Source organism: Globicephala melas, chromosome 5, assembly GCF_963455315.2.
Source record: "Globicephala melas chromosome 5, mGloMel1.2, whole genome shotgun sequence".
Taxonomy (NCBI): domain Eukaryota; kingdom Metazoa; phylum Chordata; class Mammalia; order Artiodactyla; family Delphinidae; genus Globicephala; species Globicephala melas.
In genome coordinates, this window is record NC_083318.1 from 26,755,366 (window position 1) to 26,778,708 (window position 23,343).

At 36.0% G+C, this 23,343-nt stretch overlaps 1 protein-coding gene across 32 annotated transcripts in view; it reads left to right on the top strand.

Moving 5' to 3' along the window:
- The window catches only part of CAMK2D (calcium/calmodulin dependent protein kinase II delta), a 275,015-nt gene that overhangs the window by 226,164 nt on the left and 25,508 nt on the right, over positions 1 to 23,343 (top strand). For 5 of the 32 annotated variants that reach the window (XM_060299009.2, XM_060299012.2, XM_060299008.2 and 2 more), the window contains exons 10-17: positions 557 to 679; positions 909 to 992; positions 1,434 to 1,476; positions 4,781 to 4,818; positions 6,198 to 6,230; positions 9,096 to 9,155; positions 11,106 to 11,147; positions 13,529 to 13,577. In XM_060299009.2, coding sequence (XP_060154992.1) covers positions 557 to 679; positions 909 to 992; positions 1,434 to 1,476; positions 4,781 to 4,818; positions 6,198 to 6,230; positions 9,096 to 9,155; positions 11,106 to 11,147; positions 13,529 to 13,577 — 472 coding nt within the window. The remainder of the gene's footprint in view (positions 1 to 556; positions 680 to 908; positions 993 to 1,433; positions 1,477 to 4,780; positions 4,819 to 6,197; positions 6,231 to 9,095; positions 9,156 to 11,105; positions 11,148 to 13,528; positions 13,578 to 23,343) is intronic. The other 27 variants (XM_060299014.2, XM_060299025.2, XM_060299013.2 and 24 more) reach the window with 9 other exon arrangements.

The following is a 23,343-nucleotide window of genomic DNA, read 5'->3' on the forward strand; positions in this document are numbered from 1 at the left end:
TCAAATTTGTAGTCTCAAATTTCTTCTCACTGCTGCACTCCAAATAGCGACAATTTATAGGTCAGTTTGGGAACAGGAATTGAAGCTGTTTTATTATCTCTGCTATTACTCTTGATGAGTTGTGGAAGGGCGTAACACATTATTTTGAACCTTGGCATAGTAGCATGATGATGTGACAATGTCGCAGCTTTATTGACTTTTGCAAAATTGCATAATTACGCGAAAGGCTGCATGAAATTGAATTTTCATATCAAAGCAAATACGCTTTGAGAGGACTAGAAGACTGAGTTTATTTTTCCAAATTTAAGAATGTATCAGTAGTTATGGCAATTTAGTGTACATGTTTGTCCCTTATCAATTACACTCAATATCTTAATATATAGATATATACATAGAGGGGGGATATATATATATCTACATCAGTTTGTCTATATGTAGATACAACTTAACTTATACAAGAAATTCACTGCTTAAGGAAATTATTAGTATATTTGGCTCTTCTCTGTTCCACTGAGTGTATCTATTTTTTAAACCCTTTATAAACATATTTTTAAAGTTTCCATCACCGGAATGGGACACAGTGACTCCTGAAGCCAAAGACCTCATCAATAAAATGCTTACTATCAACCCTGCCAAGCGTATCACAGCCTCGGAGGCACTGAAACACCCATGGATCTGTGTAAGTGACAGTTCTCCGAAGATCTCAGGAGAGCAAATGAAAAATACATTCTCCTTTAAAATTTGTCTTACAAAGAGTCTTGGCAAAATTCATTATTAGGAAACTCTTGCAGTTGAGTGCTTGTAAGTCTGTCAGATGGATGCAGGCACCATTGATAAAAATTTGATGAAGTTAAGGAATGAATATCTTTTAAACATCCTCAATTAAGTTTATTTTTCTCCTCTTCCAGCAACGTTCTACTGTTGCTTCCATGATGCACAGACAGGAGACTGTTGACTGCTTGAAGAAATTCAATGCCAGAAGAAAACTGAAGGTAAGAAAGTTTCCACTTTTGTGAGGAGGGAGATTTGGCAGCGTGAGCAGTGAGGTTCTGTGTGAAGAACGGAGCAAAGGCTTTTAAAATGTGTAAGCCTCAGTACTCTTCTTCTTCTGGGTCTTTGGGAAATGGAATCTACACTGGAATTACAGCTACGATGAAGAGCTAGGATCACTGGCCATGCGTGCCATGGTCCCTCCCTTCAGTGGAAAACAGCTGTGCAGGTTAATAACTGGAATCTGGCCGCACCCACAAGGGTGGTCCCAGCATTATGAGAAACATAGGCCTGCTACTCTCAGGAAACCAAAACCAAAAACAGACAAAAATGCCCTGACTGAATGTAAGGCTAGGAGAAGACTTATTGTCAAACACTGCTTCTTTGTTAGGCCAGTGATTTGCAAAGGCAGCATTAATTTCGTGTTCTTATCGCCCTGACAGGGTGCCATCTTGACCACTATGCTGGCTACGAGGAACTTTTCAGGTACACGTGTTAAGAACTCTGCTCTTGATCCCCTCCTCTCCTCTCTGGTATCTCTTTTGGAATTTAATTTTAAATTCTTTAATAATTAGAAAAACACTGTTGTTCGGGGATGGCAAATGTATGCCATGGATTCCTTCCACGCCTGTGGCTGCCATGAGGCTCTTACCTGGGTGCTGTCTCGTAGAGGCGTCAGGCCCGTGACTACACTCTCCACGAGGGCACCCAGGCAGCCCCACCTCTAGTCAGCACTGGAGCAGGACACGCAACCCCTCTGTCACCCCTGCTGGGGTGCACACAGTTTGGAACTACGTCCTCCCCCCAGCTGGAAGCTCAGCATTTTGAACGTAGAATTAATTGGTATCTCATAAAGTAATAACTATGAATAGTTTCTTGTTTTTGTCTCATTCTCTCAGGGAATCCCAGTAAGCAAGATTTTTAGAAGAAGGCCATTATTGAGGAACCCAATTCTCTTAGGCCTAAGTTCTTTTGAAAGTACAGTTCTGTAGTATCTTGGCCTGCTATAAGAATGATTACAACTTTCAAAGGTATCTAAACTCAAGAATTTACAGAGAACCTACCCCACAGTAATAAACGTTCCTTGAAATGATTTCTTGGTAAAAATAAGTTTGTTTAAATAATGGGCTGAAAAAAGCTAAACTATTTCTTTATTGTAGAGGTGACTTGCCAAAGTCAACATAAAGTATATACCTTTTCCAGAAACTGAGTTTTGGAACTCCTTTTTTTGATAGGTTACCTCAAAGGATCAGGTTTCCAAAACTAAAATTTTGGTAAAAGCTCATCAGTCTCATGTATGGAGAGGGACTGAAGCAGCAAGACTGTTGCATTGGTAAAGCTTACTGTTTGGCTGTTTAAACTTGGAACAATTGTCAGACGATTATACCAAAAATACTACCTTTTTACTTTGCTTACTGTTTATATAAGAGTGATCTGCAGCATCAAGTTGTCCAGCTATGTCTTCAGTAATTTATTCCTGCTACATACTTCACTTCTGGGTATTGTAGTGATGTCAGGTGATGATCCATATCATTATCATGTTTTCCAAATTTCTCAACCAATTTCTAGTTACTGTTTACCATTTTATTAAATGGTTACCTTTTGTCTCCCATTGTATATAATGTGAGTTCATAGGAGGCTTTCCAAAGGCTTCCACTGACCTGTTAAACAGCAACAATGATAATACAATGAGTAACACTACAGACTGAGGGACTGTGTTAGTCAATTGTATGTATTTTGTCCAATTTGTTTGGTGTAGTAAAATCTTGTTACTGCCTTTGTCAAGTTACCTGTTTTATGAACAGTTGATTAATATAGTTGACATTTATATGGGTGAGTTCAGTATCTCATTAAATATTAACTGATATATGCTATATTCAAATAAGTTAATATTCACTGTGGCCCAGTCATTAGTGAATCACTAAAAAGTAGGATGATTTATATGGTATGTATTGTTAATGACAAACTAACTTGAAAAAATCTCCAGAATTAAGATTGTACATTTTGTTGAAGTCTCACGCATAAATTGGGCCTTTAGTAATATATGTACCCATGTATAGAAGCTTTTTACCTCACATTTTCCTTGTCATCATCGTGTAAACTAAAAACTCACGACTAATATGTGGATTTGATATTGTTTCTGAATGTCTTAGCATGAAAAGCAAACTTTTTTTTATCCGTCATTTCAAAACCAACTGATATAACATTAGACGCAGTTACATCTTATAGTTGATATTGCATTTTAGTTTTGAGTATTCATTCTGTTTCATTGCCAGACATGCTCTTTAAAGTAACTTGTCCATGAGTATATGGTTATAAAGTTGTTTTTATTTTTTCTTTTCTCCCGTTATGTGGAATGTATTTCTTGTGAGGTAAGGTGAATAGTAAGCAAAAGGGACATTTCTGCATCTCCCAGGCCAAATCCCTGCTTACCCTGAATCATTGTCTTCTCTTCGCTTGCTATTGCAATTCCAATTATTCTGAGTTTGCTTTCTAACCTATTAACTGCCACAGGATTTACTTAATATTGCTTCTTAGCTCCAGGTACACAGTATTATAGCTAAGGCTACCATTTCTTACAGGCTTATTAATAATAAATTAATAGCTTTGTTGCTAAAGACTAAATAAAATTAACATTTTTGTATCTTTTAAATAAATTGAAAATTTATCAAAGTGCTATCAAAATAATGGCCCAAATCAAACAGATGTCAGGAAATTACATGTTCATGCAGTTCTATTATAGCTAGGTATTTCCATTTCAGATACCAAATTCTATTCTGATGTACTTAAATAACTATATATATATAATTAACATTAAATGGAGGCATAAGTGTGTACTTTGTCCTACATGTTTGTGGATGTTCTACACTTGATCTACTAATTGTCGTTGACAGTTACATAATCTGTTCACTGTGTATGTACCCATTCATAAGTATATTTTTCACTTCACTTTTTAATATACTCAAGGAGTTCAGTAACAGAAGGAATGCTAAAAGCTCCCTCCAAAAAAGTAAAGTTTCATATAAGACCATGTACTTTAGGAGTTCTCTGATTTAGTTGAAGATTTCATTTTGTTTTCTATCTCGCCTCAAATTTTATGATTTTTAATTTTTCAGTGTAAAAGGCTTTTGTTTATGACCTTTGTATTCTGATTTTGAAGTATAAGAAAATACATAATACCTTTTTTTAAAGGTCATATGCTAAGCATTTAAAAAATTTGCTCTAGGTCAATAATATACCATTTCAAGTATAGTTATTAATATTTTTGTAAAAATGAAATTATCTGATTTCAAATATATATTTATTAAAAAGAATGTTATTTAGCCAGAGAAAATTGTCACAAATGAGTTTTAAACCTCTAGGAAGAGGGACTTAAGTGGCAGAACTGATACTTTTGGTGTGAATGAACATGTAATACAATCTGTGAGCTGATGTCTAAAGACTTGAAATCAACTTTCTGGATTACAAAAGCATAGTCCAGTTAAAGTTCCAGTATCCTTTTCACAGCCAACAGTGAAATAAAGTCCAATAATATAAGTGGCAAAGTGTCCAATTATATTCAATGAACTAAATAAGAATTTAGTTCTAAATTTGATGTGGCAAGACCAAGAAAAGTGATACTGTATTTCAATGTCCTGTAAGCTCGCGCTCATCAATGTGACCTTGATAACTTGGCATATGTTGGCCATAAATCAGTAAAGGTGGTAGAAGGAAACAATAACCTGTTTTGTTGCCTGGCTATCGGTTTCTATGGATAACTCACTAAACTGATTTTACTCTCGTTTTGCAGCAGCCAAGAGTTTGTTGAAGAAACCAGATGGAGTAAAGGTAAGTTAAACAGGTGCTCCTAAACTCATTTCTGACTTTCAGATGCTGGATTATTTTTAAATGTTAAATATAAGTTCTAAGTCATTGCAGCTTATACTTTTTATAGTTCCTGATAAAGGATGCAGGTTGAAATATAAAATAATTTAATGTACAGGAATGACTAATATTTATACCAAGAAAAGCTGCATTTTTTCTACTTATTATATATTAAATAATCATGACAAAATAAGACTTTATATGGAGTTACCATAGAAACTGAACGTCTAAATCCTCTCTGTTTTACTACATCCTCAAACTGTCATGGTGACCTGAAAATCCCTGAAACCAAATGCTTTTCCAAATAGTTATGCTATGTTCTTGAAGGCTGCTGAAATTTAAAGCCCATGGGGGGGAAAAAATCAAATCATTGAGTCTAGGAAATCAAAATTCAAATGACTATATTTCTCGGCTTGGGCAGTTTTTATAAAGGTCTTAATTGTTCCTGTTCTTCTATCATAAGGTATTGAGGCAGACTTAACATGAATATCCTGAACAAATAATTAGAAAAATTTTCCAAGAAAGATAATGGCAGAATATTTTGACTTTCTTGGATTTCTAAACAAAATAGTACAGCTTATTTTCTACTGATCCTGTTTTGTTTCATAGGAATTTACCTTTGATTGAATATAACCTTATACATGCATTGTGTTTGTTATCTTTCCAGAGTATTACCTCGATGTTTTATTTCTTTAATCCTTTTCTTTCTCTTCCACTGGCAGACACCTACATTCCTCATGAACACTTCAACGTTCTTGGGAATTAATTAACTTTCTAACATTTAAACTTGACCCAAAGTCAAGTGGTCAGTTCATTTTGAATATATAACTTAGAAAATCATCTGTCACTTCTCATGTTCACGCCCAGTCATTTCTTCAGCACCTGTCTGTGTGTGATTTGGGAATTTCCAGAGCTATGGTGACCATGCACTTGTGATTCCCGTTAGGTTGGCATTTACCTTTGATTAATTCCTGTCCTCAACCTGTAATATTCTCTTCCTTCTGCTTAGTTTATTCAACTTAAAGTTCAGTAATGACTGTTGATGTCTGCTTTTTTCCCAATGTAACATTGGTGGAAATGTGATATTTTAAATTTTCCAAATGTTTTATTCCCTTGTGTTTTTCTGTATTGTTCGGTGATACAGAGCTCACAGTTTCTATTGAGACATTTATTTTTACTACTATCCTTATATAGAAAGAAACATTTCCAGAACTTTTTTCTTCCAGTCAACTTATAGTTCACCTTTAAAGACAAAATTATTCTGTGCTCCATGCTTTGATACTTTAAAAATTCAACCGGTCATATTTTGTTTCTTTTCCTTTCTCTTTGACTGGTCAATTCAGAAAAGGAAGTCCAGTTCGAGTGTTCAGATGATGGTGAGGATCTCTATCTGCCAGATTTCTCCTCCTGTGAAAATTCATACTTAGGAATAGAACAGTCTTATTTGCCTAAGTTAGTGTAAGTGGAGAAAGTATAGGATCATTACAGGTTAATGTTAATTAACTATCAAACACAGTGCCCATGTTCAAATATTATTGTTTTTCTTTGAAATGGAATTTTTGAAATATGTAAAAAGTTTATACCGTCATCCATATGCTATTAAAAAAGTGCAGTTTTCTCCTAAAACTGAAGAAACCATGACATAATTAATGTCTATAATTATTGTGAAAAGTGAAGGAACACTATAGGATTATTTTTAAATGGTGATCATGATTACTAAGATAGGAGTGATTCTTAGTTCAGATAAACCAGAATGCATCCACCATGGAGTTTTATAAATTGTGTGAAAGTGATCTTACAAGGATTCATCCAAGTTAAGCACCTTTGGAAAAAATATTTATTAACCTTAAAACTGAATGAGCTCAACACCTGAAAAATAAGAATATCTTGCCCATGCCTTATTCTTATTATTCTTATAACGTAAGAATAGTTCAGCGCATAATTTAAATATCTGGTTTCATTTAATTTTTTAAATAAAAATACTCTGCTTCCATAATATAAAATAAATACATTTCACAAACAGAAGTGCCAGAGCTCTTGTATATTTAAAAGACAGCTGTGGTTGAGCCCATACTTGATACCTGATTCTTTAAAAGGAAGTCCTCCTAGCCTTTTACCTAGAAATTCTCCTGTTATTTTAAATTAATCAATATTACAAATACCTTCAAAAGATTTTCTACAGTAAAAAAATCATTAAGCTAAACTTTAACCAAAATGTTTTTAACTGTACATTTAAACACAAGTAAAAGTGGTGGTTGAGGGACATATTCATTTAATTCATATTTGCCATGCCTAACAATAAAGGATGGCTCATCCAGCCAGAATGGCCTTCATTTGGAAGAGACGACAGTGTGTGTATGCTGTGTATCTGGGTGTGAACGTGTGTGGGAACGTGTGTGTTGATGTGTGTGCGCTTATACGGTTATGTTTGTGTGCGTAGGTATGCCCGTGAGACATTTCCACTAAAATAAAGCAGTTCTTGGCAACCACAACCTAGGAAAAAAATCAAGTCTCATATCTCAGAACAGAAAAGATCTCAGTATATTCCTCTTTCATTCTTTGCAATCACTGATACAAACTAAATGGATTATATTAAATACCTGTGGGCTTTAATCTTAAACACTTCTGATCATTTGATAAGAAGTCAGCTGTGTTTTGCCAAGCACTCCTCCTGAATAGGAAATTATTTGCATGTGTGTCCCTCCTCTTTTCTCATATATTCTGTACTAAAGTGAATACTGAATTTTGACCCTTCTTTAATAAACTCCATTATCTCTTATCTTTTTGGCTATTGCACAAATTTTATGTTAAATTCTGCACACTTCTATTTAAAGAAAAATTTTAAACTATCCTCGAAACATAGATTGATGGTCTAATATTTAAAGAGTTTTCCAGTAAAGGGCACCAAGTTTTCTCTCTTTTCTTGCATGTCACTGAGCGCAGTGTTATAGTGTATTTAAATAATACTGGTACCAAATAGTCACACAAATAGGAATGAATAGAAAAGCAAATTATTACGTACCCAAGTTAATTTTTTGGACCTTCTGTCTTCCTCTCAGTGTCAGTTTCAGTGTGATCTGTAGGTATAAAATATGAAAGAAAAGAATGCTTAGAAAGTCTAAACAATTAAATTTGTGTAATTGCTTATAAATATTCATTTGGTATTCATTTATTTTATGCAGAATGTTTTTCTCTTTAAGTCCTTAAGTACATTTATACTAAAATTATGGGATGTATTTTTTAGATAATAATATGTAAAGAAAACAACTAGATAATATAGTGCAAGAAAATGAATGTTAATTTATATTTGTTTGATAATCACAATGTCATGCATGAGTTTAAATGAATGTTGAGTATTACTTTTCAGTCTCTGATTCTTTAGTAACCAAACTCAATTGTAGTTTCAAGTTGCCACTTGTCAACAAAGTCTTCTCTGGGCCATTACAATACTTATTGACCCCCTGAGTTGTTTTCAGAGTGGCTTCCATAGTGATAATGATCTTTCTTTAAGGTCAAAACCAATTATGTTAAAGCAAGGGAATGGTATTACCAAATAGTCTTCAACAATAGCAGTAATTTGATAGAATACATAGTGTTTTCCTCTCAAACAATTGTGAAAAATAAAGTCATTTTGCATCCAGAATATAGTAAGGAGTTCGATTTGCTCATTTATAATTGAAGATGTATTTTTTAAAGGAGACCCAGACTTATCATGTTAAGATATTTTACTATAAAGCCTGCATTTCATCGGAAGACCTAAGTTTTTAATTTGATTCCTACTAAACAAAATGATGATGGCTGCCCAGAGAAAGACAGTCTATGTGTGACTCCAGGCTCAAGGATCAAATGAAAAAAGGAATGTATTCATAACAGTGAAAATTGGAAGCTGGGGAACAGAATCCAACCTGCAGAGTATGAAAATGTTTACATTTATTTCATACTCTGACACTTGATTTGAGCTCCGTTGAAGCAGCTCTTTGTCTGTTTGCTAAGGTGGCACAGCCAAAGCAGCCAAGTCCGTTTTGTCATTCCACCATCACAGACACAGTCCTAGCCCGGGTGTGACCATCGGAGACTAGAATTGATCGTCATTCCTGTCAGTCATCACCGTGTCTTTCACATTCATCTTCAGTGGCTCTTTATTTTCATGTCTGTATCTCCACATAGACATGCTGTGTATAGAGACATTGGCTACCGAGGGGTTTAAGGCATCTCTGTTTCTATTTTCTGCATACCTACAGATAAACAACAAAGCCAACGTGGTAACCAGCCCCAAAGAAAATATTCCTACCCCGGCGCTGGTATACCTGGACTCTTTGTAACCCTTCTTAAGTTCTTTACTGTTTTTGGTGTTTCTCTCATTTGCTTTCACTATATAGATACATACATTTTTTATTTTTATTTTTTTGGATTTTGTTCTTGTTTTTGCTTTCTAAGATATGAGAAAAGTTCTTTTCTTTTTGTTAAGGTAGTTGTCAAACAGTGTGTTTCTAACATGAGATGACCTCATTTCATTGTTGACCATTGTACTGACGATAGCTGTGGTCTTCAGTTAAAAGTGTTGCATGCTGCCTTAGAAATACCGTAGAATGCGCTTTGGTTGCTCTTAGCTCTTCTTTTGATGATAGCTCTAGATATGCAAACAGTGGTTTCTTCTTTTCCTGACGCAACTGTTGACATCAAGGAGAGCTAAGAGGATTACTGCCAGACAAAAGTAAATGTGGACCTTACTCAGAGTTCCCGTTTCTCTCTTATTATGACAGCAGGGCTTTGTAAGACCTCACTTTCTGAGATAAAGAGGCACTGGATAATTTAAAGCTTTTTGTTTGTTGTGTTTTAAATTAAATTATCACTGTTTCACTTTAATCCAAAGGATGAAATTGCATAGCACAGAGCTTTGAATTATCAATGGGAATCAGTTTTTTCCATTTCTATCAAATTCACACTGTTAACAACTCAGTTTAACACTTTGAGACCATATTATGTTGAAATTCAAGGTTTGAATACTGGCATTCAGTGTTCTTAGTTCCATAATGTTTTCCCCAAATTATTCCATGTTTTGATTTATGAGTTTCAGAAATGTTAATGGTTTTTTACTGTCCTGTGTACTGTTAATTTCAGATGAGTGGAAAATGTTAGGGAGATTGTCCCACTAGAGTTAACCAGAAGGCTCAATTTAAAAACATTTAAAGGAAGGACACATCAAGATAGCAGGTTACTTACTAGCAAAAAAAGACAGTGTTGATCATACCTCCAGCCAGGGAAGGGAAGAAGGATGGCAGTAAATATGCTTTCTAAGTATTCAGCATAAAGTGTAGTGGAGATGAGATAGTCTAGTGGGCAGAGTGCTTATGACTGAAGAGCATTCTCCATGGGTTGCAGTAACTCCCAGTTGCTAGGACATCATATAATGAAAGTGCCAAGCATGCCGTTGATGTATTGACACTGAATCGTTTTTTACATCAGTTATTTGACTGTTATTTTCTGCTTGGGACTATTTCTTCAATTTTCTAGTAGAAAGTAATAGGAAAAATAATATATTCTTCATGGGGAAACATGACTTTACAAACAAATCTTTCATATCAGTCTATAAAACAGAAATTTCTTATATATATATGAATTAACATGGGATTTAACAGCAATGTGTCTCAAATTACAGTGTTTATATGATTAGTTCTAGAACCTTTTCAATGTTTCTCAGAATTTCTTATGGACTTGTGAAATACATTCTTTACGATAGCCCTTTTTTAAGCGTTGTCCAGTGATTCTAGGTTTTCCAAGGGTATTTATCTGTGTATTGTGACACCATAATTTGTTCTCAGATTAATACAGCTGAAAAATATCTTCACAAAGACTTTGAGATCATCTCAGAAAGTTCTAATCTCCAGTGCCCTTGGCCAGTCTTCTATGGGACAGATATTAAAAGGCTGTTTGTTAAAGATATAGGACTTTGTGAAACAGCAAGTGCCTCTTTAGGTCTCCAGACTTCAAAGCCTTGTCTGTATGCTGATCACGAATAAGGTCTTGTTGCATGCTGCTGCTGGGTACTGAGGTGCTGTATCTCATGGACTCACCAGGGAGATCTTTCATCAGAGATCTTGTCAGCTGCAACCTCTGACAGCAGTTAACATTGCTTAAGCTCTTGTCACTATTTAGTTGTGTCAGCTGGCTCACTCTGCTCTGTCCCTGCACTAGTTAAGAATGTACTTACCGATGCGAACTGTTTCTTTCTCCATTTTGTTCTCACTCAGGAGCCCCAAACTACTGTAATCCACAACCCTGATGGAAACAAGGTATTCAGAAAGAATCAACATCATCTTGCTTTAATAAGATTACACATCTCATCAAATAGTCAAAGCAAAATTAATTCATAATCTCAAATTAGGAAAGAAAACCCTTACCCTTTTCTACCATACTTTCTTTTGGGCCTAATTTATCTGGAACTATACACATATTTCTTTGAAAACAAAAATGAATGACATTGTGAAAGAGAAATGAATGGTGCAGTTAGTTAGTAAAAGTGCAGTTAACAAGTCTGTATGTCGAGATGCCTGTGTATCTTAAGCAATTCCATCTGGTTTTTCCCCCCATGCCTGTCTGCATTGTACTTTAGATGTGTTCTGCATGAAATTTTAGAATTTCTTGCTATATCATTCCACTATCTTCAAAAAAATCAACTTGAGTTCATAGTTATTTGTTTAAATTTAATGTTGCTTTTGAATTTTATTCATTCTGTTGTCATAGTGTGCTTTTTGTTTTCTTTTAATTCCCTGTTGTTTGTGGTGTTTTTGTTGTTTGGCATGGATTTGAGGATAATCAGGGAGTTTCACTTCTTGTGAAGTATGTTTGTTTTTGTTTAATTATATGCATTTCAGTAACAGACATGTAACTGCTTATCCTGAAAGAAGACTATGATGTTTCCTATCCATTGTAAATTGTTTGCATAGCATGTTAACTAAATAACAGTACTTGTATACATGTCCGTAGGGTGAAAGGAGGCAGTTCCTGAACGTATTCCATCTTTCTGCTTTGTTATTTCTCATCCATTATTATATCTCTAAGGGGAGGGAAAAATACTTCATCAGACTTTTCTCAAATTTTAAGTATAGTCATGGGTCTTACTTTTCCTTACTCTTATCTACAGTGTTAAAGTCTTAGAAAACACATTTCTCTGGTCTAACATTTAGTTGGTCAATATTAAAATTACTAAAGTAAAAAAACATGAAGTGTTATGTTCCTTAATATGAGATGTATTTTACAGTCGTGACACTTACAATGTTCTAAGTCCCTACAAGACTCGAGGTAGTCAGGAGCATCACACATGTGAACAATTATTTCCAATATCGTTAGCAAGTGAAAGACCAAGCATAGCAGCTGGAGTGGACACTTCGATAATTCTAGCTATGTCATTTGTAAGAGTTGTTGCATGATATTTCCTGCTTACATGCATTATTTTTACAGTGCATGGGTTTATCCTCATCTTGAGTTTAAATTTGAATACTAGGTCACATTAAGAAACGCATGAAGACTCTGCTTTGGTTTTATGTTGTGGAGACTCTGGATATATCTTTAATTAGTCTGTCCCTTTGGATTAAATATTATATATTTAATATAAATATTATATATTTAGTTGTATAAATTTGATCACTTTTTTGAATATTGAATCTCTGAAAGTACACTGACTAATGTTTGCATCATTTTCCAAAATTTGTTTTCATTGCTGAACACATAGCTATTGATTAGAAGTTTCCAATTTTTTTTGGCAGTAGCCTTTAATCATTCCAAGTAGAAAATTGTGTCTTTCTTATGAACATTACTAAATTTCTTTGCTAGAAATATTTTATTAATACATTATTAATGGAAAAATTTGTCAACCATTTTAAGGAACGTGTCTTAATACTGGCAGTTACAGTGTCCTTTTAACTGTGCTTGTTAATCTGCAACTTCATTTGTAGTTTTACAGAGAAATAGCTTTGTCTTTTCATTATGGGAGCAAGTTTCTTACCAATAAAGCCAGTTTCTAATTTAGAAATGAATGAAAAAACTCTGCTTTTTCCTTGAAAGTAAATTATTCATATAATTCCATTGTGCTGATCACAAACATGGAAATTCTTCTTGAAAGTACTTTCACCATATCTCAGCTTCTTCGTCAAATGATTCAATGAAATGCTTTTTCTCTCTACAGAGAAGTCAGGCTGATAAATAGCCTACAAATTTACTGCTTGATATAGTGCCTCACACAAAGAAAGGACTAATTACTAATTAATTGGGAATAAAAAATGTTGTTTTTTAAGGTTCAAATTCATTAGGCTAGTATATTCAACGTCTCATCAATACTTAGAGAAAGCACACCTTATGGGGCACTGTAACACAACACATCCTTACACAGCTCTTAAAATAAGTTGCATACTTTGACTACTTGTACAAATCACCTTGATTTATCGTGCTTCGGGGATTAGGCAACCAGAGTACTCCCTTTTTGAAATGTTTGCAGCATTTGACATTTTATTTCTGTCAAAACCACGTAACATATTTGTACATTTGCATGTCGGCATATGCGCACAGCCTGCTGAAGAATTTTGCATGATACGTATATCACTTGCCAATTTTTTGAGAAAAACAAAAGTCAAGCTATTCATTGTTTGCAACTTTAAATATATTTTCTTCTCAACAGGAGTCAACTGAGAGTTCAAATACAACAATTGAGGATGAAGATGTGAAAGGTACGATTAAACCCGAAATAGAAAATCCCAACTCAGAGTTACATATATCTCGGAAGAAAAGTATTTGTTTCAAATAACTAATAAGTTTAGGAACTAGGTCTATTCTGAGACACAAAATTACTTTTCTTTTTATAATTACATTATTATTTTAATTATATGTACTGATTTTGTCCATTTTTTCTTCACATTATATTTTCTCTGTCTTTAAACTATAGACAACATGTGGTATATTCAAGGACATTGTGATTTTAAACTAGTAATGAATGTTTGGGATCATAATATCAAATTCTAAATATATCAGTCAAAAGGTAATACAAAAGGTATATGTATGTCTAGAAAACAACTTATATTCAAGAACAGAGCATGAGAATAACCATTTTTTGAAACTTTCAGTAGTCTCAATTGGGTTTCAATGAAATTCTGCATTTGTCAGCCTTTTAAACCTAGATTTTCATGCACTTTTCTAATATATTCTTGATCTCCATTCAGTTCATTTGTCCAGGTTCCCTTAGCTCCATATATGAGTCATTGCCAGCAGTTCTATCAGCATCTTCTCAGTGCCTCTGCACATACATACTAAACACACATTTGCAGTCAGTTTTCTTCTTTTTGGTCTCAGGGCTGTTTTTTTTTTTTTTTAAACATCTTTGTTAAAAAGCAATTGGAGTATAATTGCTTTACAATGGTGTGTTAGTTTCTGCTTTATAACAAATTGAATCAGCTGTACATATATCCCCATATCCCCTCCCTCTTGTGTCTCCCTCCCACCCTCCCTATCCCACCCCTCTAGGTGGTCACAAAGCACCGAGCTGATCTCCCTATGCTATGAGGCTGCTTCCCACTAGCTATCTATTTTACATTTGGTAGTGTATATAAGTCCATGCCCCTCTCTCACTCAGGGCTGTTTTAGAAGTGTTAATTTTGCTGCAATTGTTTATGCAGTTTTGTATTCTTATTTTTTTAATTTAGTATAGGTAACTACAATTCCTACAGGCCACTTGTCTAGAAGCCATTCCAGAAAAAGAATGGTAAAACAGGGATATTTAAAACAGAAGTATTAAGGGAAAAGAAGTATAAAACAAATTCAGAGAAATGATCCATCAGATAATTAAACATTATCTGGAAAGATTATTACCTAATAGTATCCCCATAGGCTTTAATTCTGTAGGTAACATTGGTAAGATATAATTTTGAAAAATTATATTCATGTTATAGAATAAAGAACCTGGAAATTCTCAGGTCAAGGAGACATACAGGCTATTTAAGAAATGAAAATGGGGCTTCCCTGGTGGCGCAGTGGTTGAGAGTCCGCCTGCCGATGCAGGGGACACGGGTTCGTGCCCCGGTCCGGGAGGATCCCACATGCCGCGGAGCGGCTGGGCCCGTGAGCCGTGGCTGCTGGGCCTGCACGTCCGGAGCCTGTGCTCCACGGCGGTGAAAGGCCCGCGTACCGCAAAAAAAAAAAAAAGAAAAAATAAATAAATAAAAATGACTGTAGACCACAAGTTGCTAGTCACCTCTGCTGACTTCTTCCTCTTTGGTCGTACAGAACAGCTGACACTTAAATTGTAGTCTCTATTTAGATTACTAGCGCACTGATCTAACTTTGCTAGAAGTAGGCAGTCATTATTTACAGTGGAAAGGTGGATAGCTGTGTCGAGGATTTTATTTAGTAGCTCTATTTTTTTTAATTTATTTTATTTTTGGCTGTGTTGTGTCTTCGTTGCTGTATGTGGGCTTTTCTCTAGATGCGGCGAGCAGGGGCTACTCTTTGTCGTGGTGCGCAGGCTTCTCATTGCGGTGGCTTCTCCTGTTGTGGAGCATGGGCTCTAGGCGTGAAGGCTTCAGTAGTTGTGGCACGTGGGCTCAGTAGTTGTGGCTCGCGGGCCCTGGAGCGCAGGCTCAGTAGTTGTGGTGCATGGGCCCAGCTGATCCGTGGCATGTGGGATCTTCCCGGACCAGGGCTTGAACCCGTGTCCCCTGCATTGGCAGGCGGATTCCCAACCACTGCGCCACCAGGGAAGCCCTAGTAGGTCTATTCATCTCCCTCTTGCCTCTGAGCTAAAATTTGAACTGAAGAAATTTTATGAATCACTGATGCCAGTCTTATTAGATAAAGAGATTTTTTTTAACCAAATAAGCAGATGTGCCATTTAGCTTTCCCAGTGATTCAGAAAGCATCATCTTTACAAGTATTTTGGACTTATTAGATAAAGAGATTTTTTTTAACCAAATAAGCAGATGTGCCATTTAGCTTTCCCAGTGATTCAGAAAGCATCATCTTTACAAGTATTTTGGACTCATTAGCTCTTTCACCCAAACAAAATGTTTATATGACTTTTTACATTCTTCTCCTGAAGGGGAATCAAAAAGAAGAAATAACCTGTGCATTATTCACTGGTGAGACTGAACCTTTAAATAACTGAATAAAATTAGGAGAATACTAACACCTCACTGTATGCAAGTCATCCTCTGAGGAATATGTTTATTCTTAGGTGATTACAAGCAGGGTTTTAATAAGTGGTCTTTCTCACCTGAATTGGACTCTTCACTATACTACATATTGGCTTAGGGTGATTGCTGTGAATGTGTGTAAATGTCAATATATAAACAGAGTCCCTGACAGTCTCGCCTTATAGCTTATATTAATTTGGTGAAATGAAATTATATCAGTACTTCTCAGAAAACAGCTCTTCTCTTGAAATCACAATGATATGGGTTTCATCTCACCGCTGGGATTTCCCAAATTGAGACAGTATTTGTCTCTATAGTTATGCTGAGTCTACACACACCAAATGTTAGAGAAATTAAGCATAATATTGAAATCAAAAGAAATGTCCAGTTGATAAGTGAGCCCAAAGTGCCTTGGTTCCTTTCCTTAAACTCAATGCATAAATTTTTCAAGTGTCTGCTTTATTTTCCTAGGGTGGATGTGGCCACAGAGGCATATATATATTAGGCCTCATTTGTGTTCTTTTTAAGACCCATGCGGTCTTTTGGTGGTTAACCTTTTTAATATTGAATGATATCAGAAAACTTTAAGACTTGAAGATCCTTTGAAAGATCACCCAGGCCATCATTCTTACTGTAAGACAGGTGGCACATAAAACGGTCATAAATGTTTCTGATATATTTATTATGGTGGTGATAGGCTTGTGTGGGAATCTCTCCGTTTATTAGTGCACTGTCTTTCAGAAAGACCCTCATATATTTATACATTTGAATGACTGTACTCTTTTCTCTTTACCTCAGAGTTTGCCATAGCTCTGAATAGCCTGGTAGGGAATGTGTTTTTTGTCCAGCTCTGTTAGAACCCAAAGTTACACATATATCCAACATCTAGGAACTCACAAAGACCAATCAATTATATCCCCTGACCAAAACCATACCCTCACTACAAAACTATATCTTATCCACAAAACTGCATGTCTTTTCTTTGACACACACACTTTCCAACTCTATCCTTTCTATATACAGCCTTGTTATCAGGATGAAACACCACAACTTTTAACATACTCTTAAAGGCGTATTCCCATAGTGCACTCCTCCGTGCAGCCACACGCTCCATTCCTTCCTGCTGGGCGCCCCCCCAACACCAGCACCTCGACTGGCATCGTTTCGCGGTGGTGTACGCATCCCTTGAACACCATATCGCATGCTTCCCCTGCCAGTGTGGTGCACATTCCGTCCCATCCCTGAGGACCAGCCTGGCAGGGACAGGTCTACCTCCCCTCCACTGTAAAGAGACATGGGGAGGGGGAATTAAAACATCATGGTGACCTGACCGGAGGAAGAAACGAGGAACCAACAACAGGGTACCCTTTCCTGGCCTCTTCTGGAGGAAAAAGGTAGAAAGACTAGCAGCTGTCAGAGGAGGAAGAAAGCAGAAGTTGTAGTAGATTGACGGTCCTTTCCATTCAGTGGAACCTAGAGAGCGGGGATTTGGGAAAGACCCATTTTCCTTGAACTCTGCGTATTAGTTTCCATTCAGAATGGCCTTTGGCTTTCAAGAGGCACCGGTCCCCGGTCACTCTTGCTTTGTATCTAAACTATCTCAGCTTCTTCATGCATTCAGGGAATGTTTACTAAATGTCTACTGTTTGCCTGAGCTCCACGTCTTCTCTTTGTGAACTAGTTTTATTCAAGAGCTTTCAACACCTCAGGCAAAACATTCTTCCGTGTGCTTTATATGTATCTTTTGTGCTATCATTTAAGCCATTTCTCCCATTTAATTCAATAAATATCTGGAAAACTTACTGAAAAAGTCAGACCCAAGGTAAGTGTATTTCATATCTAAACGTCCTTTTATTTTCTTTTTCTTAAAAACCTTCAGCATTGAGTTATAACCACAACATTTTTCTGCCCCAACTCACAGTCACCCTAAGGGACTTTGTGTTGTTTCACAACTCTTCTTTGTAAAAAGCTGCTGGTCCTGTGTTTTCTTTCTCCAAGGCGACGTATTGACTTCCTAGTATTGACCTTGTGAACAGCTTCCTAATTTTGTCCTGTACTCAACCCAAATATTATCTCTAACGCTACATCAATAAATTCAGTGTAACAGAGAGATACTAATAGTTTAAAAACAAATAAGCATCTTAATGAAGCATAGTTATTACCATAGAAGCACTGTGATAATAACAGGCCATTATACACTTAAAAAAAAAAGTTTTTCTATTAGAATTTATGGTGTTTTCAAAATGTGATTTTTTTTTCAGTCCAAAGTTAATGAAATAATCATTCCATTTTGAATATATGTCTAGTAATTCATTAATTCCAGGTGTTGTCAAAACAGCTGGCATTAGTGGCCTTTCATGACTGGATGGCAGTATGGCAGTACTGCTCTCAGGGGGTGTGGGTGTACCTAAAGTGGTCCTTTTGACACTGTGTACACGTGAAGACTGTCCTTTGGTTTGTGGCTATAGCAACGGTTTGCAGGGCCTGCTGCTGCGTGCCACAATGTCTCTCCGCCTCCTAGCCTGCCCAGCACCATTGCTTAGAGTCAGCTACTTCTTCCTGATGCGTGCGCATCAGTTTGGTCCATCTACTGCTTTTTCACAGGATGCCAGAGCTGTGCAGCCCCTGTCGACGTTGGGCTCCTGTGTGCCCTTAAGTGATCTCTGTCACTCATCCTGCTTCCGGCATCTCACTTCAGCTCAGCATTCAGCAGCTGCTTGGATCTCGTGCTGCATTTCATCTTTCTTACAGCTCTAGGCCAGTGGAGCTCTGTACCACAAGCAGAAATGTATTGCAGAAATGTGAGACTGGCTGTATGTGGGGACTTCATGCTCGTTTATACTCTTTTTCCTTTTGCTGACACGTAGGTGATGGTAATGTGCGTAGAATGTTTGCTTAAGGCCCAGTTTAAGGACACAGGTATTGACAGCCTTATCTCTTGACTGGAGGCAGGTATATGATGACACCTGGATGTCATGGTCTCAGCTAATCTACAGAATCACTTGATTAGTGAGCTTTTTGTGATCTGGACACAGATCACAGTAGTGGACAGTAGTGTCTTTTGTAAATCTGGACAGTAGTGGACAGTGTGATGACTAAATACTCAAATTCTGCTGTTTAGTGCAAACCATCGTTTCTGTGTAGGCTTCCCTGGGGCAGAGGAGCACCTGATGCCAGTCCCCTTCCCACCTGAAGCAGCCTGTAACTCAGCACTTGCCTTGCATGCATTTCTTGCTTCAAGGGAATCTGCAAATTAAGAAACTCCTAGATATTGTATTTAAGGACTTTTGATGATTATGTCGTTCCATTAGATTGAAAGCGTCTTAGAAGACCTGTAGGGCAGTGTACAGTAACTTCTTTTAGGTTTCTAATCCAAACTTTGATTTTTAAAAAGGTTTATTTAGAAAAATTCTTGTCTGCATGTGTGTGTCTACCTGTTGATCTTTTAACATTTAGATCAAGATACATAACTTATAGGACTGATGCAGAATTCATTCCCTTCTACCACCGATGTAAAATTACTTCATTTTCTCTTTTTTTTTTCACATTCCTTTATTTTACCCTCCGCACTCACTCTGTTTTTCTCTTTACTCTTTGCCTTCTGTGAGATTTGCATCTTAAATTTGTCAGTGATAGCCTCAGGCTTGTTTAGCCCTGCTGACCAATTATGAGAACTCTTACCAACCCCAGGTTAAAACAAAGTCTGAAATCAAAACAAAACAAATGAAAGCAACCAACAAACACATGAATGAAGGCGCTTTATAGAAGAGACTATCTAGAAGTAAAGGGTTTTTATTTATTTGCATTTGAAATGGTATTTTCATTATTCAATTTAGTGCAACAAATGTTCCGTGGGCACCTGCAGTGTAAGGTGCTCTACGGAGGCGATAGCCACACTTCTTGCCCTCGTGAGTAAGTCTAGAAAAGATAAAGATGATTCTGCGTGATAGTGTAACTTCTTTGTTTCTGGCTTGTATCCAGATAATTCTAAAACAAGAATAATATATTCATTGAAAAACAAACATAAGGACATAGCTACAAATAGTCATGTGAGCGAATACAGAAAATTTCAGATGCATGTAACACATGTAATTCCTAACAAAGAGACCTCTATTTGGAAAATTCGGATTCAATTAGTTTTTTTCAAAAGACCATTGAACACCTACTATGTACTAGATATGATAGACTAGGCTGAGGCCAAAAAACCCTTGCTCAAGGAGTTCTCAGTCATGTAGTACATTCTTTAATGAAATTATATCTGCTGGTCCATTTCCCCAATGAATGGGTTTTTGCATTAAAATTTTACTCTATGTTAAAGAAAGTTTCTTCCAAGGTACATGAATGTTTATCCTTAACACTTAGTGAATCAGGTAGTCTATTTTTTCTTTGTTTCTTTTGATATGTAATAGTGTAACATTTTTCCCTTGGTCAGTGCTGTTAAGCAAAATGTGCCCGTCCATCATATGAAAAGTAGCATCATATTTGGTACAAAAAGACAGATTTAGTTATAGGTATTGCTTTTTTTTTTGTCTCCTCAGTTTTCCTTATATACCCAGTCTACCAGCAAATCCTACGGGTTCTCCCCTCAAAGTACACTCAATTTTTTTTTTAATTGACTACTGCTCACTGACTCCATTTCCGTCACCCTGGTCCACAAAAGCATCATTAGCCTGCATTATTGACATGACTTCTTAGCCAGTCTCCCTGCTTTGGTATTACCTGTTTATGGTCTGTTCACGACACAGTAGTCAGAGTAATGCTTTTAAAGTATATCAGATTATGTCTTGTTTCCATTGGCCGCCAATGTCTTTAGAATGGATTATAAGGCCCTCAGTGATCAGGACCTCCTCCAGCTATACCTCCCTTTACTGTCTGACTTCATCTGCTATAGATGTCTCAGGAACACTGTCCTGATACGTATCAAGCTGGTTGCTGCCTCGGGGCCTTTACAGTTGCCATTCCCTGCCTAATATGTCCTGATACAGATTCCATGTGCTTGCTGCCTCTTCTCTTTTTTGGTCTCTGATCAAATGTTACCCTCTCAGATCTTCCTTGATGACCCTGTTTTAAATTGTTTCCCTCCAAATCCAGTGCTCCCATTCTCCTTCTCTGCTTTCCTTTTCTCCTAGTATTTATCATTATCTGGAATATGTATTTTACTTATTTGCTTACGGTCTCTCTCCCCCTACTAGGATATAAATTTCTTCAGGACAGAGATTTTTGACTGGTTTGTCCACACTTATATCCACAGTATCTAGACCAGTGTTTGGCAAGAGTAGGAATAATAAGTATTTAATTGATGGAGGAAGGAAATAAGATAGAAATCAACCATGCCATGTCCTAGTAGTCACTAAAAAGACTAGAATTCTCTAAAAGTTATGATCACATCTCAACTTTTTATCTCCATAGGTTTTGTCCACATGTTCCCTGCCCCCACCCCATAATTGAGAAACTAAAAACATAGAAAATGAAAATTTCAAAAGTAAGTCACAGGATCCTCTTTCCTGTTTGGATGGAGGATGTGTTTTGGTGTCAAAGATAGTAGGTTTGAATTACAGCCCAGCCTTTTATGAGCTAAGCGATCCAGCTGCCCATGTAAACCTCTCTGAGTCATATTGTGTACAGTGGAGATAATGATGTCTCAATACTTAACCATTTTTTACCTTCAGAAGTAAAGATTTCGTATGGTTCAAACCTAACAATAATAACAATAACAAAACGTAGTCATGTTAACTAGAGTAATATTTGTTAAATGCCTGGCCCATGATAGTCAGCAAAATTAATTATATTAATTCTGGCCATTCTTTCCTATGAGTACATGATATAAGCACAGAGGTTCACTACTAAAAGAGTCCGTAAATCTAAAGGGACCTGTGATTTTTATTGTAGCATCAGTGTTTCTATTTTCTAAGCCGTTTATTTTGATAAGTGGGTAAACATCTGTAAACGTTAAGACCCACAATCTTAACCCACAATCCAGCCAATCTACTTACATAAGCAAACAAAGAAGCTGCCCAAGTACAGAAAGTAAATTCATATTTGGTTTAAAACAAAAGCCAATATTTTTAAAAAGCTTTTATTAAGGTAACAGTATTATTTTAATTTGTCATGAATTTTAAACAATTAGATTATTTTAATTCACTGTTTTTTTGCTTCCATGATATCATGTAGTAGGCACTTAATAAATTAATTATGAGGTTTTTGCATTAAGTTAATTTTGTTTGAACTCTTAAAATTTTTGAGTTTAGAGACATATTTTGTTTTTAATTAAACATAACATTTTAAGTAATGACTCAGTCTTTCCTCATTTAAACTGATCCTTTTATCCCTGGATGTTTTCACGTGTTTTGAAAAATTGGCTTATTTTGAGTGTGTCTTGATTATCCCTGATGAGAATAAAAGAGAAGTATGTAGACTGATTGTTTTCGACAAAAGTAAAATACATATTTTTAAAGGAGTGTATCTATGCCAAATTCTCAAGCAAACTATCTCAAGAACCATAACATAAAATGTCCTTCTTGGAGACCGTGATTAGCCAGTTCAGTGTTTCCTCAGAGGGAAACTAACCATCTTGACAGAAGTTAACAGCTTAAGAAAGACCTATTATTTGTTTGTTTTTGAAGTAATTCATTACAGGATTATTGGTTTCTTCATTAACATCACTACATGTGATTTACACTATGTCTATCCAGCACAACACGGATGGCAAACGTTAAGGAGAGAATTTGGGATTTTAGGGAACGTTTGAGTAATAGACAAAAACCCATCATCACTATGTGTTTTCAGATTTTAAAAGAAAGAAAATAAAGAAATTCTGCTCCAGAATGTCATTTGTTTTCAATTTGAGCTAGAGAATGTTTTCAGTTGGGGAAAATAACTTGCTGTGGTGGTGTCTATTTTGAGTACAGAGTATTTTTACTCTCTACTTAGCTAGTTTACTGAGAATTATAGTATTCTAATTTTAAAAAATTGTATACTATTACATTGTATAGAGTTACGGTGAACAAAAATGTAAAGATACTGCTGAAGAATAGAGAATTACCTCTGAAAAGCTTAACAGTCTCTAATGACAGAAAAGAGCTTATTTAAAGAGACCCCAGTGATTTTTTTAGAGGTACTGTGACCAGTGTAGAAACGGTATGAGCATATGAGATTGTGTTTTTAAATCTCTCTTCAGGAAATAGAAGTTCTTCATTTATAACCTTTATAAGTAAAAAAAAAAAAAAAAAAGATTAGACTAAGATGGAATTTACTAACGCTATTTAAATATATGAACAGTTAATAAAAATGAAGTGTGGTGCCTGCTTGTTTG